The sequence below is a fragment of the Pararge aegeria genome, chromosome Z (genome assembly GCF_905163445.1).
Source record: "Pararge aegeria chromosome Z, ilParAegt1.1, whole genome shotgun sequence".
NCBI classification, from domain to species: Eukaryota; Metazoa; Arthropoda; class Insecta; order Lepidoptera; family Nymphalidae; genus Pararge; species Pararge aegeria.
Genome location: NC_053208.1, coordinates 20,820,096 through 20,836,316, shown reverse-complemented (window position 1 = coordinate 20,836,316; position 16,221 = coordinate 20,820,096). Strand labels below are relative to the sequence as shown.

The 16,221-nt window shown below is 35.1% G+C and overlaps 1 protein-coding gene across 1 annotated transcript in view; it reads left to right on the top strand.

Annotated features, from left to right (window-relative positions):
• LOC120636238 (DNA-binding protein D-ETS-3) overlaps positions 1 to 16,221 on the top strand; it is a 118,715-nt gene that overhangs the window by 59,166 nt on the left and 43,328 nt on the right. Inside the window, exons 4-5 of the mRNA XM_039907614.1 lie at positions 3,051 to 3,119; positions 12,779 to 12,850. Coding sequence (XP_039763548.1) covers positions 3,051 to 3,119; positions 12,779 to 12,850 — 141 coding nt within the window. The remainder of the gene's footprint in view (positions 1 to 3,050; positions 3,120 to 12,778; positions 12,851 to 16,221) is intronic.

Genomic DNA, 16,221 nt, shown 5'->3' with positions numbered 1-16,221 from the left:
GAATTCATTGGAATTATGAACCCATTATGAATCTATTACACTGTAGTGCACACAGTCTCCACTCAGAATGAAAGGATTTAGGCAGTGTTCTCGAGCAAGTGATATTTAATTAAATATCACTTGCTTTAAATGTGAAGAAAAACGTCGTGTAAAAAATCTACATGCTCGTACATTAAAATTATTGTAGAAAATAAATTTAAATATTTTGCACGACTCATGATGCGAAGCAAGCAATTTTTTTCGCCTCATTTCGGCGGCTATTTTTATTATTATAGCCTTGTTAGATCACGGAATCAAGATATTTTGCATACTATTGTCGAGATAATTTAATGGAGATTAATTCCATACTTTTAAAAAATTTATTTACTGCAATAGAATTGGAAAAAAACACCAAAATAGGTCAAAAAAATTTCCTGTCCGTCATGTGTGAAACCCGAAAACACCCGAAACTTGTGAAAAAAACCATTATTTGAGTTAATTTTTTTTTTTTAAATTCTAATAAAAAACAAAAACTGCAAGACTGTAGATCTATATTTATCCATGTAAAATTAACATGGATGGTGATATATCTATATCTATAGATATTATGTACATTTTATTCCACCAGGGGCGCCTGTGCATCACTTTCCTAGTACAGCTGTTTTAAAATTTCTTTTTTTTTTTTCAATATTTGATAATTAAATGAGCATTATGAGTCGTGCACTTTTGGATTTTCCAATTTTTTTTTTTATTATTTAAATTTAAATAACATATAGATGGAGTTAAAAAACTTTTATCTTAGTCTCGTGGTCTAAAGAATACTTCTTTTTTTTTAATTTAAGCAATTAATTTTTTACAATAATTTTAATGTATGGTTTTCATTGAAAAATTCATATTTTTGTAATAGTTGATCTTCTATTTTTATTCCTTATTTTTTTATTCTTGTGCATCAGTGATTACTGTGGTTGATTGTAACACCGATACAATAGGTTAGGCTATAGGAAAAAGAGAAAAAAATGTGTGCTGGCTCCGCTCTTTCTTGCCTCTACAGTAATATATATAGTCGTAAATTTCTCTCTTTCTATATTTACTAACTTATATCTCCCACTCCACTTCCATGTTTCGCCCGATCACACTTTTCGTAACGCACAGATAAATGATCCTGCCGAGTTACATAAGAAATGGTGTTCTTTTATAAATAAGTCAAATACAAATATGATTTATTTCTAGCATGCCTTTATAGTGCCTGGTCTATTTGTTTGTTTGCATGACTCTGCCACCGGTATAAAATGCAAATTCTACTGACAAGCATAAAAAAACAATACTATAAACTTTAACTTTTGTTATTATTTTAAATTAAGCAATTTTAAAAGTACATCAACCATAGCACTTCCTCAAAATTTAGGGAATATTTAATGTAAACATACATAGACTGCTAAAAGTGCGCTTTTGAAGCTCATTAAAATAGCCCGAAGGTGGTAAAAACTAAAAATAGCTTTTGCTTGTATCGCCGTCATAGTCCAATGCGCCGCGCCGCTTTTACGAGAAAACGGCTTTTAAAAATAGAATTCATCGATTTTTCTTTTGCAATGCAACTATTTTAAGCGATTACCTAATTGAGGACTGACCTGCGTTGAGGATGAGGGCATTCCCGCCCGTTGGGAGAGGCTTTAAGTCCATCAGTGTACTGATATAGGATATTGATGAACCTGATATAGAAACAAGTATAAAATAAATAATTTTCAATATGGTTTATAATTTTAAGGAAATAGAGCTAACTAGCCTCGGGGAGGTTTTGGCCGCGTCACCTACAAGTCAGACTGTAAATTGTTACATCGTCTTTACTATAGACTATGATTCAAAGTCATCCTCATTCGTTTGATAATACTAAGAACGAATAGGATATAAAGATAGCGATGAATTTTTTAAACATATATCATTAATAGGCTAAGATGTGCGATAATAATAACCTTGATTGGAGAAGCTCCAATCAATCATCATTTGAATCGCAAAAATCACGTAAATATTGACAGTTTCAAATAGTAGCTTCTTCCGCGTATTTCTTATGTTACTTATGTTAAGTAAAGTAATATACATAATATCATTCTTCGACCCACCGTGTTGCATCGTTATAGCATCCGTTTGCCTAAGAGTTTTGGCGTGATATATAAAAGCATGTTCACTCAACAATCAGGCTATAAAATAAAAATAAAAAGGAAAATTTTATAAATCCTGAAACATGTATTTTTACTGTCGAGCTAACCAATTTTCATTGATAACACTTGAAAAATCAACGATTAGGTAAATAGCTCCTTTGGAATATTAACAACTGTGGAATACCAATATCTGTATTTTTAACCGAAAGCCCAATACCAAGTTTCATGAATATAACGTGAAAAATCTCGGACTTTATCACATAATTTATCCTCATCAGGAAATAATTTCAAAAAATCCTTTCTTAGTGGCTGTTTACTTTTTAAGGGGACTGTCAACCCCGAACTCTGCGTTAATATATCAGTCAGTCAGTTCTGTGATTTTATATATGTACTCGTATGTATATAGATAAATGCGAATAATGAGAAATTAAATTACTTAGTCACAGGTAATGACGTAGTTATGGTATAAAATCGATGAAAACTTTCACCCCTTTGTTTTTCGGGATAAAAAAAAACCAGAGTAGCAGACGTGATCACAGAAAATTCAACTACAAATCGATGAAATTGGGAAAAACTCTGTGTCCGGATGTTATTCAAAGTAAGGAACGTAAAATTTTAGGTGGCTCATATCCAATAAGAAAGAGTTACCCCTGAAGAGGTTAATCGGGGGTCAGAAGATTATTTATTGAAAGTCCAATGTTGTAAAGTAAAGGCTATAAAATCTTCATAGCTTTAAATAAGATACTTCTATATCCGTTATTTTATTTAATAACCGTAAAGGGTGTTGAATAGGGGCAAAAGTTTGTATGGGAAAGTTTGCGTATTACATATAGTAATAGTGATCAACTGCTAGTTTTAAAATAAATAAGGTTTTGACAAAGTATGAGGCTTATAGAAAATAATATTTTTTTCAAGTTCCAGATGCTTCATATAAGTCAACGGCATCCTGGTCGTCGCCCAGTTCGTCTGGCCCAAGTACCTCAGGTGAGATATTTTTATTCCGACTTTCTATAATCCTAACCTATGTCCTATCTTTTGAAATTTATACCAATACGGCTAGCATGGGCAGGAGACTCCCACAGCATTATCAAATCTCAGTGCATTGGCGCACAAGTGGAAATAATATCCAAATTGTATAATGTGTAATAAATAAAGGGGGATAAACTTCTCCTATTCCCTGTTTCCGTGCTTTAGCAGGTGGACACGTTAGTTATATCCCCTGACAGGGGATATAATCGGGGGATATAATTTTTGTCTCCTGCCTGTGCTGCCTGCAGCTGAGAGAAAAGCTGATAATTGTCAAGCTACGCATCTCATCATTTGAGGGAAAAATACCGCCACGCCTTTTCAATGGAAAAAAATCGTTTCTTAAAATACGAATCGCATTTAAGTTCATTCAAAGGTAGTCATATAATACCGGTTATACAAAGCCTATCTTTGTTGTCCTATGGCCTATCTTTCGGAGAGTCCCAGTTTGGTCCACACACGCACTCACCTCTAACTTTACGGAGCTATGTTTAATTTAAGCAAATTAAAAAATCATTTGCTTTAACGATGAAGAAAAACCTGCATGCCTGAGAGTTATCCATAACGTGAATCCCACCTATCCGCACTTGGCCAGTATCGTGTGCAACGGCATAAACACTTTTCTTTCTGAGAAGAGACTCGTGCCCTGTAGAGGGCCGGTTATGGCGTCAAGAAGATTGGCGCCTCTACACTTAACGTTAGTGTGCCTCTTACCATAATCATAGATACTAAATGTATAAAACCGATAGGTTTAACCGTAACACAGTAGTATGTTTGTATTTTACAACGAAATAAATATAATTTGAGCTATAAGCGTGACAAGATCTAATTGGATACCAGAACGTTCGAAACTAAAACGCCACCTACATTTTCTCTTTTCTTGCAATTGTGATTCCATTTATATGTGCAATTTGTACTACAACCGGAAAAGTAAAAACAAGAAAATTAATTCAATAGTTACGACTTATAAGAACCATCCTATATCGAGTGTTAGAGGCGCCTTACAGTTGCGGTTTCAATTTAATCTTAAAATAGTAACGTAATTTGATCACCTGTTTCCAAATTTGTAAATGGAAACATTAATTATTATAATTTTTTATCACGGCAGTAGTTTTTTCACTTATTATAATTTTTGCTAGTAAATGCTAACTTACATTATTTTTGGATAATAGTATATTCATATCTGAAGTACTTCCTTTGTTCATACAACGGCAAACTGTGGCGTCAAACAAGCGTTCTTGGCAAGATTGCGTCCAGCGTGCGACCAATCACAGGAAGCCCACGATCGAGCAGCAATCTTGTGATTGGTTAAACGCGGAGACAACGGAATTGTTTTACTGATGAGTTTTTATAATTGTGTCACATGATGTTGATGATAACTTCCGAACACGATGGGCTTGATTTGCTCTTACGATGAAAATAAAAATTTAGTTTTAGTTTTAAAATCAGTATCCTGTCCGAAAACTAATATATTAATTTTGCTTTATTTATGGTTGAAACTGAGTGACTGAATTTATTATATATTTTTAAAATACTGAGTAAAAAAGAGCAGAAAAATAATGAAATTTGTACTGAAACAGAAAGCTCTCTTCAAAATATTTACGTGCTCACAATAAGTTAATTAACCTATTTGGAGAGCCATTTCAATTAACATGTAAACATTACGTTTCGACTCGGGAATCCGATCGCGTGTTAATATTTGCCGCACTGTGTTGCGTTACGTACATTTTTTACGCTTTAAAATCAAAACAAAGGCGCCCCAAAATAAAAGCTACCTAGCATGTCGCGAATTATTGTGAAATGGAAGGGATCGGGCGGCGTGCGCTTGCCACGTGCCCCGCGACGACCGACAATGCAAACTTAATTCTTTGATTGACACTTACAATATTTCGGTAAGTGATGCAATATTGCGATGATTATCGTTATGCCGTTATGCCGCTCAGTGAGAAGCGAGGGATCGTGGATTATTATCATTGGCACGCTTCACTGACGCTGTTCGTCGTTACGAAGCCAATCTCTCGTCATGTTCAAGTAAAATAATTTGGGATTTCAGATTGCTTTACTCTCACGTGACTTAATATCTCGCGTTGTGCATTTTCATCGTCGTTATCAGCGCATTACCGGCCCACTAAAGGAAACGGATCTCTTTACAGAATTGGAAAGTTTAAATCCGTAGTACACGCTGACCACAGTGGCGTGCACTTCATACACTCACAAAAGCACTGCCTACTCTAAAAAATTTTGTACAACTCATAAATCTTCCTGCTTAATGCATACCCTCAAAAACTATGTGCACGCCACTGGCTGACCAAGAGCGGTTTGGTGGAACTCACAGAACATTATAGAGAACTCTCAGAAATGCTTTTTTTCAACGGTAATAATTGATGAAACTATCTGATGGCCCACCTGATGGTAGGTGGAATATCGCCTGTCTGGGAAGTATACATCGGGTTCCCCGGACGTCCAATAAAGCCAACGAGAGGGACATACCGTGGTGGTTTTTAGTTCGGGTAAACGAGTCCCACATAACCTCTGTCCTGCCCAAAAGGACTAGAGGTAGCCATAAAGCTTTTCCACCACGACAAAAAAAAAATGGTGGAATATCGGCTAGAAACAGAGTAACGCTACACAGGGCATACAAGGAGAACGCCCTGCAACATGCCGCACTGTGTCCATCAATTTGAGCCGTAGGTTTTAAACTTCATGTGCCAGTAGTTACACCGGCAACCACGGCCTTCAGACCGGAACACAGCATTGCAGCAATGCTGCTTAGAGGCAGATGTTTTCCATCTCCGTTCAAGATAGTGATATTTTATTGCTTTAGACGCACTTAATTATAATAATAATAATAATTGTTTAATTCAGGTAAAACCCATCTCAATATACACGTAAAAAAAGTAGCAAAGTATTTTAAAAGATCTAAAAAATAACAAATGAAATGAAAACAATTAAAAAAATACAAATAAAATATAATAAATTACCCCAAAAGAGGTTTCGTACCCGTAGAACCTACTATTTACGGTTTCCGTCGCGATGCACGGCAAGCCAGACTCTTTACAATAGGATTCTCCGGGTACTCGGAGCATAAACCAAGGATTCCGTTTTTGGAATTGCGTATACGGAATCAGAAGGCTGCAACTCGAGATCACGAGTAAGCGCGAAATAGTCTGTTATTCTGGCATCGGCAAACATGTTCGACGCACTGCAGAATTTAGGCAGTTTCATCAGAATTCGGTATGCGTTATTATATTAATATAGAATAAGAGGGTCTAGGGTCTAAATACCTATGAGAAATAGCCTTTGCCCAGCATTAGGGCTTTAATAGGCCGAGGATGACGAATGAAGCTCTACGTTACCTATTTTTAATAAGCTGCGAGTGGCCTAAAGCAATATGGGATACACGGTCCAAGAGTAACACTTGGTGAATAGTCGCTTCGCGCGTCACCGCTTCAGTCCGTGACGACTTAATGCCCCCGGACAATAGTTACAAACGATTTAAACTCACCCCAGGGAGTAATATTCGCCCCATTATCATAGCGCCCGATAATAATAGGCCTGCTAGAAATATTCAAAGATTGAATTAATTATTCATAATTCTAATATTTTTGTAAAAACTAGCGTGATAATAGCATTCAAATTGTATCGAATTTAAGTTAGATTTCGTTAAAAGAAAAGTGATATTTCTTTTTAAATTCATACTTTATCTTATTCCTCATAAGGAGGCATAGAGTCACTCAAAGGAGAGAGCTATGCTCGGAGTATCTCTACGTGATCCAATTAGAATTAAGGAGATCCGTAGAAGAACCAGTATTACCGACATAGCTCAACGAGTCACGAAGCTGAAGTGGCAATGGGCGTGACACATAGCTTATTACGGCACATATGTACGTTGGGGTCCCAACTTTCTGGAATGGCAGCCTCGCTCTAGTAAGCGCAGCGTTGGTCGACCTCCAACGAGGTGGATAGATGACATTAAGCGCGTCGCAAAAGCGTGGAATTTGAAAGTACCTTCAAAAGACCTATGTCCTGCAGTGGACGTATATTAGTTGAATACGATGTTGGTGATGACTTTTTTATTGAAAGAAGTTAGTATTATGTTAACATCGTATATCGCTTCCGCTGTTCAGATATTATAACTACGCAAGGGATTTTAAAGCAGTTATCCTGTAATACAAACTAATCATAATATTATTAATTACTCTAAACTGCCCCACATAAGTCTCTACATTGTACCGGCGCGTAGCATATTTACAAAATACACTCGTTTTAATATACGATCAGAATACATACATTAAACAGTAAAAGCGATATAACAACACAAAGTACGCAAATGTTAACCCCAAACGCAAACTCACAAAAGCCGCCGGCTGACGGTATAGTCACGCGGGTACCGACGGTAAGACGGTACCGACCTCTCTTTCAATGGTGTAAACCTTGGTGATAACTACGTGAGCAACAAAAAATTATGTAACAAATAACCAAGTATAATAATAAAAGTTATCATACTATTTGACAAATGGTATTCAATAATCCGCATGAACTCCCTTGTACCTAAATGAAATATAAATAACCTTCCTACAACTTTATTTAAACTGGACGAGATTTGTGAGGTGACGCCCCTAATGGCACCCTTAATTCGTAATGCTTATTAATAGGTCTCATTTGCATTGTTTATAAGTCGATTTGTCGCAAAGGGCATTTAAAGAACATTGTGAACTATTTTAAATTTATAATACTCGTGCATTTCTAAAGATTGTTCGAAAAAAGTACTGATGCGGTTCTCTCGATTCGCTTCGGTTCAAAACATAGCGCGCAAAATATTTTCTTTTTTATGAACCTATTTTTATAATTATTTTTGCGTAGAGCTTTAAAGTAATCCTTTTTAAATTTCAGTGATATTGATCTTTTAACCCTGAAGGTTACTTGGCACCGACATTAAAATATTGCAGGAGATATTATTAAAGTTTTGCGTTTCAGTTTTATTTCAATGATTAAAAAAACTTATTGTAGTCCCTTTTATTATAGTCAATAATTCAATTAGTATGTGAGATGCTTAAGATTTTATTTTTACTAACACCAATTAGACTATACACTTATAGACTACACTAAGACTGAAATCGTGTAAATTGTTGTTAAAATTAAGGGTCAAACTTATTTCATTGCTACGCCCTGACAGGGCCTCATATGTTTGTGACATTAATGTAAGTAAATAGAATTTAAAAAAAGATTTATAAATAATATTATTAACAGAGTTAACTATTGCCCCTCACACACTAATTGCGAGTGCAACCAGTCCATTGGGGACAATCCTCTAACTTTAAAAATCACCTATAATTTAGTATTTTTTATCGGAAATATGTTAAGTTTTTTTTTCATAATGATTCACAAACTCAAAGTAATCTAAAAGCTATCTCAGAAAGTCGTAATCGAGCTTATTTACTAATCGAATTGTGAATCGAGTTCCAGTCAAAACAATGCACACCATATTATAAAAAAATGTTTTTACGCGACAAATTCAATAAAAAGGCGTCAGATTAATAAGATTTCTTTACGAGCAGAGTAAAAGATTGAAGCGGAGATTTTAAAAATAAACCGATACTTTAAAGCCGGGTGTGCTGAAATGAGACGAAGCTAGCGGCGGCTCCGAAAATTAACTGAGAGTGGTATTTGCCTTTCGTTTCTGTTTGACGTAACTCGCAATGAGTGCGAGAGGGATGGGAGACGGGAGGAAAACTCGCTTTAGGCGAGGGAAACCAAGCGCCCTATTGTTTTGCGTGCCGTGAAGCGAAAACGAGTGCTATACGTATTCTACGGGTATACTATTAAGATGGATGATTGAAATTTCAAATGAAAATCGTGGTATTTTCGACGTTTACTTATTTAAGTAGATATTTTTATATACATCTTAGAAATCGTGTCTGGAATTTTAAATAAGCTGCTTCGAAAGCTGGGTCATATACTTTAAGCCCCATTATGACAGAGCGTGAAAGTGAAGGAAGAAAATATTTGCTTTAAACAGGAAAGTAGCAGGAACTATTTAAAAGATTTCATTAAATTTTAATTCTGTTTAAATGGTAGTTGGTTCAACTGTCAGAAGTATGGAAGCTATTTAAGAAGAGAAGACAAGCTAAGGAACTTAGGAGTATGAATACTTAATCGAGTACAACGAAGGATCGTACCGGCACGCTAAATCACTTGGAGCCACGTCTTTTCAGTAGAATGGTAACTGAAATATTGAAATAATTCTTTATTTGAAACTCATTAAACTAATTCCTTACCGAATATGACCTACGCTGAAATTGAAGGCGACATTAACTCAAGAGGGCAAGAAATTAGCCTGTGTTAATTAAACTGTGAAAAGAATTTGCACTGTAAATTTAGTAAATGCCTGTTGATCCCAATATGATAATCACAATATCGGTGCTAGCCAAATTGGTGTTAAATCGCGTTCAGTCAAGCGCTAACCTACAGAGAATAGAAACAATATCGTCGAAAATGATTTTATGCAAAGGACCCTGAGTAATATCTGTTAAACAACGACTTGTTCGGTCACAATAAAGTTTGGATTAAGATAGTATTGATAGAGTGAGGGCTGTTTTTTTTTTTATTCTCTACACCCTTGCCTGCAATCTCGCCGTTTGTAAGTGATGATGCAGTCTAAGATGATAGCTAACCTGTTACATCATGGCAGTTTTATTAAAACTCTTTTCTCTGGTGTGAGGCTTTGGCCGTGGCTAGTATCACCCGACAAGAATTCCCGGGAAACGATAAAGCTTTCCAATACAATGGTGCGCATAAAACGATAAGGGTTATGAGTTTAATATAAATGGCACGCGACTTGCAGATTAGCCCGCTACCATCTTAAACCATTTCCACAGAAGTGAGATTACTGTTCAGGGCGAACCTGAAAAGATAATAGATATTCCCTATAACTCACGCGCCTTACTAGTTCGCTATAACCTTGGTGTGTGGACATACTCGCATATCCGAATTGTGGCTTAAGAAACGATAGACTCGAATATCGTGTTTCGAGTGATTGATGCCGTCGGCGATAGTGCGCGATGCGCAAACAAGGGTCAGACCTAATAGATCATGATATGTTATAACTTATATGTTTCTAGATCAGCCCGCGGCTTCTGCCGTACATCATATCCATACTGTCCTCCATACCATAACATTTTGGCGGCCCAGTTTAGTACCCATATCACAAGCTACGATTACTTTGGGGCTTGATGCCCAAAATTCTGATGATGAGATATCTATTTTGTAAATCAATAATCACATATCATAATGTAGCTAGGCTTGTTACTAAACCAGATTCGCGGTAAATACGTAAAAACTGTTTAACGCAATGTATAAACGATTTTCATTTTTTCTCTAACAACCTTTGACGGCAGTCCCACCTGGTGCTGATTGATACTGCAGTCTAAGACTAGACTTATTAGGCCATACCTATGTCGATTTGGTCTCCAGCAAAATGTCCAAGATTCCATTTAACCGATTTTTTATAATTACATGTATAATTACTGTTCGTAATTGAGTTAGAAATTTTACAGGTGAATTTAACATTATTTTTTTTACAATTTCTAAGTCGAGCGAATTTTGAGAGCTGTCATTATTTCCTAATAAAATATCTAACCCCTTCAAGTCTTAAGCGAGGGCTTTGCTGCTGTCCGCTGAGGAGTTCTGTCCTCTATATCGATAAATGTTCTTTAGATCTATACGGCCGTTGTTATGTTTGACGGCCGACTGGCGCAGTGGGCAGCGACCCTGCTTTCTGAGTCCAAGGCCGTGGGTTCGATTCCCACAACTGGAAATTGTTTGTGTGATGAGCATAAGTGTTTTTCAGTGTCTGGGTGTTTATATGTATTTTCTAAGTATTTATGTATATATAATTCTTAAAAATATTCATCAGTCATCTTAGTACCCATAACACAAGCTACGCTTACTTTGGGGCTAAGTGGCGATGTGTGTATTGTCGTAGTATATTTATTTATTTTATTTTTATAAACTTCGTAAAAACTAAATAGATTTCCAATACAAAAAGAATAACTAAATGCGTTTCACATTTCAAGGTGTAACAATGAAAAATTTTCAAACTCTTTTATTCCCTCTCCTGTGGGAACTGTTTGTTCCCTCGGGATTTATTATGAAAATTAAGCTTAATTTGCTATAGGTACTCCGCGAAAAGCAACAAAATCTGTATGGTGTTGTTTATAATTTCTGCTATCCTTGTACTCCACCCAAACAGATCTTCGGCAATGTACCCTCTACGCATGTTTCGCTTCCGAAACCGGAGCATCCTCAGGAGATGTTGACTTTACAATGAATTGTAAAGTCGAAATTAATGAAAAAATTGTTAAAACAACATCAATGTCATTTAATAAATTTAGAATTATACCATACAGATTCTCCTGCGTTTCGTGGAGTATAGCAAATTAAGCTAAATTTTTAAAATATCATGGAATTCTGCACAGTAACGCCTGCTTTTCTCCAACATCCCACGGGATTTGTAAAACACTACAATAAACGTTGACGAAAAACGCAAGCTAGTTATTAATAGGAGTATTGATTTTAAAACTGAAGGTAGTTTAAAAATACTTATTAAATGAATATGCAGTAGAGGATATTTTGAGCTCTCAAAGGAAAAAAATAGAAAATGATTAAAACTATGAATAGAATAGTAAAATATGATTTAAAATCATACAATATACAAAAATCTCAACAATTTTTCCGCTATAATATCGCTACCTCGATAAAATATCCCCTAACAATGTCACTAACAGCGCCCCAAAAATCAAAGAGCCGTAGAACATGGAATCAAAAATATACCCAAAATCAAAAGGAGTTTCCACAATGTTGCTCTAACACTAACAACGCGTGAAATCCTATTGAGAGCATCAAAGAGACTATAATCCTTGATCTGTCGCATTTAGTTGAAAATAGGAGCTAAGGTATCAGGAATAGGGTTACAAACAAAATGCCATTCTCGAATGCCCAGTTCACATAGATGTCATCCCTCGTGGGGGAAATAGGCAATATTATCTACACAGATTTGATGGCCTCAGGCTTGCTGATGAGGTGGTAGCTCTAATTATACAACAATTTGGTGCAGACCTTTTGTTGTTGATAAAGGACCAAAAATCTGCGTAATATATTTGTACAGAAATGATAAAACAAAATTTACTACATTAAATCGGTCGGCTATAAAATTTATTCATATTTTATTTGTAAATTCAATTATTTTAGCCGTAGATCACTTATATATTAGTTTAGTGTATAATTTTGTAATAACTTTTCTGTTATTTTTTTTTAAATATAGCTCATATAATTTATATCAGACCAAAAAATTAGATTTCATTCTTTTGTATCCATAATAACTGCGCTTTAAATTATATATATATAAAATTTATAGCAGTGATGTTTTTCGGTTAAATGAAGTAAAGTTAAAGCAGTATAAAATGTGCATTAATGATGGAAGTGATAAAGTTAAGAGATTTGTGAATTTCCCTCTCTTCCAAGTTTTATAAATGTATTTTTATGATTGTTATTTATATGTATATCGTATCTAGATACAGGTAAGATTTCCTGGATTTAGACATGTTTATTTCTTGCAGGCTATGGCGGGAACAATTTATCAGTGATGCCGAAGTCATCTTTAGAAGCTCACACACACTTACGCCAACCAGGTGAGTTTATTTGTAAAAATTGTACTGTAGCATGAACTTCTTTTATAGAAATTACATTAAACAGATCCTAGAACTAATTCTTACACATCGTCTTGATCGACTAAAGCTCGTGAGCTACTTCATATTGATTCTTCAATTCAGACATGACTGGATTTGATTTCAGAACGTTGCAAAATAGAACGTGATCATGAAAAGCCGCTTCGTGTACTTTTCCATTTACACTTTTCTGATATATCAGGTTTCCTAAATAAAATAAAACATAACCAAAGAAATCAATAATCCCTATACGAAAGTTTAGAGTATTTTTAATTTTAGCCCAAAATTTTGACAGTTAAGTAACAAAGTTTTCTGATTTGTGTTAAAGGTATATCTGGTTTTTTTTCTGTTAAGTACGTTAAACTTAATGGTTTAAAGTGGTTACTAGAAATATGATCATAAAAAAACATTGTATTTTTCACTGTGACACAACAGAGATTTAATAATAGTAGTTCAACAATACTCATACAATTAAATATACTTGAAAGTACTGGAAAAATAAAGTATTTTTATTTTTATCTGCTTTTACTTTTTGTCTCTTTTATTACTTGAAAACAAATTTATACCAAAACATTACAGTATTCTATTACTATCCGAATTGTTACTAATTTAAAATATTTTAATAGCTATAACAGAAGTATATATGACAATAGAAAATTTCTTATTGTTTTCTTCAATTCAAATGCATTTAATATCAAAATACCTACCGACATGTATAATATCCTGTATATTAGTTTTAAATTAAATAATATTTTAATTATTTCTTGAAAACTATGCATTAAATAAATAAGAAATGTTTTTCGGTAAAATGCTGATCAATCAATCAATTCAGATGAATGGGGCACTTCTTAAGTAATAGTTATCAAAAGTAATTTTCTGTAACATATGGTTAATTCGATTTTTTAGATAGTTTATGTCGATGTTATAGGTTATGTAGTAATTAAAGGAGACATTCTATAAAGCTTACGACATGTTACACAAACAGTCGTAAGAAGCAATAGCATTGCCAAACATTGGAATTTACACATTCTCCACTTTTTTATTTTTGCTCGAAACGTCTTCAGACGTTATCGCAAGTAAAGGGTAAAGTAAAAGAATTGTTTAACGAACTAAAATATTTTCTTTCATACATTTGCAAAAGTCCCCAGCAAACAGTCCGACTGTTTATCGTCCACGGTCAGTTACCCTGAAGGACGTTTATTTGTTCCCCGGACCCGTGTGTGTCCAAACATATTCTTTAGGGGGTAACGTATAGAATGGGCAATTTAAATAAAATCTGCTCTCTACCATAACGCTGTCGTTATACATTTGAAAGAGCTCACGATATAAATTGTATTTACTGTTTATGGTCAAAGTAAAATTTGTATCACTAGCATAATTATAGTGGTGCTTGTTAAACGTGAGATTTTGTTGAAAATAGCTGAACTAAAGTATCCATAATACTGAACGATCAAGAGAGCTATGCTAGAAGCATATATACGTGATTAAATGAGTAATGAGGAAGAGCGAATCGCGAAGCTGAACTAGCAATACACATTTTGGAACTCCCTACATAAGATCTATGTCCAGCAGTGGAATTCAGTCGGTTGAAGAGAAGATGATGATGATAACATTTTACCTTAGGACAATTTAGTTGCTTCTAAGTTAGCAGAGGTCTGAGCTTTTCACTTTTCACCGAGTTTGAATCCCAGCACGCAGACCACTAACTTTTCTAAGCAATTAAAATATAACTTGCCATAACGGTGAAGGAAAACATCGTGAGGAAGCCTGCTCTATAATGTTCTCATGCTGCAATGGGCCAGCGTGGTGGACTACGGCCTTAACCCCTTCTCATTGTGGGAGGAAAGTCAAAGTGAAAGTCAAAGTCAAATATTTCTTTATTCAAATAGGCACATAGATAGCACCTTTGATGCGTTATTATATACAAAATGTGTACATAGCAGTGAGTAGTGATGGCGATAACTACAATCGTAAACTTAAAACTAAAGCTACGAGGGTTCCAATCGCGCCCTGGTCTAAGAAGAAGCCCACAACAAACTTAGCCAGGTGTTCTTTTTGTTATCACCATCTCACATTGTTATTAGAAAATATTTAAGAAGCAACCTGGTTAGAGCAATTGTTTACACCCAAGCTTTTTTATCGTTTACGTAATCCTTTATACTATAATAGGACTTTTCTATAAGCTTTCGCTTAATGCAAACTTTGAACTTCTTTAGTGACCTCCCCAAGATATCAACCGGAGGAGGAGACCCGTGCCCTTTAGTGGGTCGGTAATTTGTTGATACGGTGGACCGAGTTATGATAACTACTGCAATATTGTCTAACTTTATGATCCACTTAGCTTCAATGAAATATTCTTATAGCATCCCTACTTAATATTATAAATGTCAATGTAAGTTTGTTTGTTACGCTTTCACGCAAAAACTACTTAACCGATCCTCATGAAACTTTGTACACATATTCTTTGAAGTGTTAGAAGTAATATAGAATACTTTGTATCCCGACATTAAGCTCGGTTCCTTTGGGAGAGGGGATGAAAGTGTTAATCCGATTTAAATAATTATTTTTGTACTAAAGAGGTTATAATATGTGTTTAATTTTGCCCAAACTTTGTGTGGATCTAAATGTGGTTGGAAATAGAGGACAGAACTCCTCAGCGGACAACAGCAAACCCCTCATTTAAGGCTTAGCGATACTGAATACTTTAATTTTTTTTTAGAACTACAAAATAAATTGAATGCCACATCAAAAAAAAAATCAAATGCAGACGAAGTCGCGGACAACAGCTAGTAATATATAAAGAAGAGATATATTTGTCGCCTCATCCACCAAATGCCGACATTGTTAGACAATGTCGTGACATTGTACTCGTATATAGGTTACGTAGGTCCCCTACTACGGAAGCCTGACTTCTCTGGCTCAAGGGCTTCGTCGGACTTCCGTATCATAATCCTTACTCTGTACTAAAGGTAAGTAGAATTATATTTATATCATGCACATCAGCATTGCCAACCTACTACAGGGTGTTCACAGGTATACTCTTTAAATGAGAAGGGTGTATGCAGTAGTCCATCACGTTGGCCCAATAAGCATTGATGGACTTCACGAGCCTCTGAGAACACTGTGGAGAACTTTTAGCAGTTTTACTCACAATATTTTCCTCTACCTTTAAAGCAAATGATATTAAATTAGGGCGCGCCCGGGATTGAACTAGTTTCCCACGAAAGGAAGGTCGAAGCTTTAAGCCAGGTTGTCATCACTTTTTTATATATATCTATGTATTTTTTTTAAATCCCTACTAGTTAGCCATTGACTGCAATCTCACCTGGTAGTAA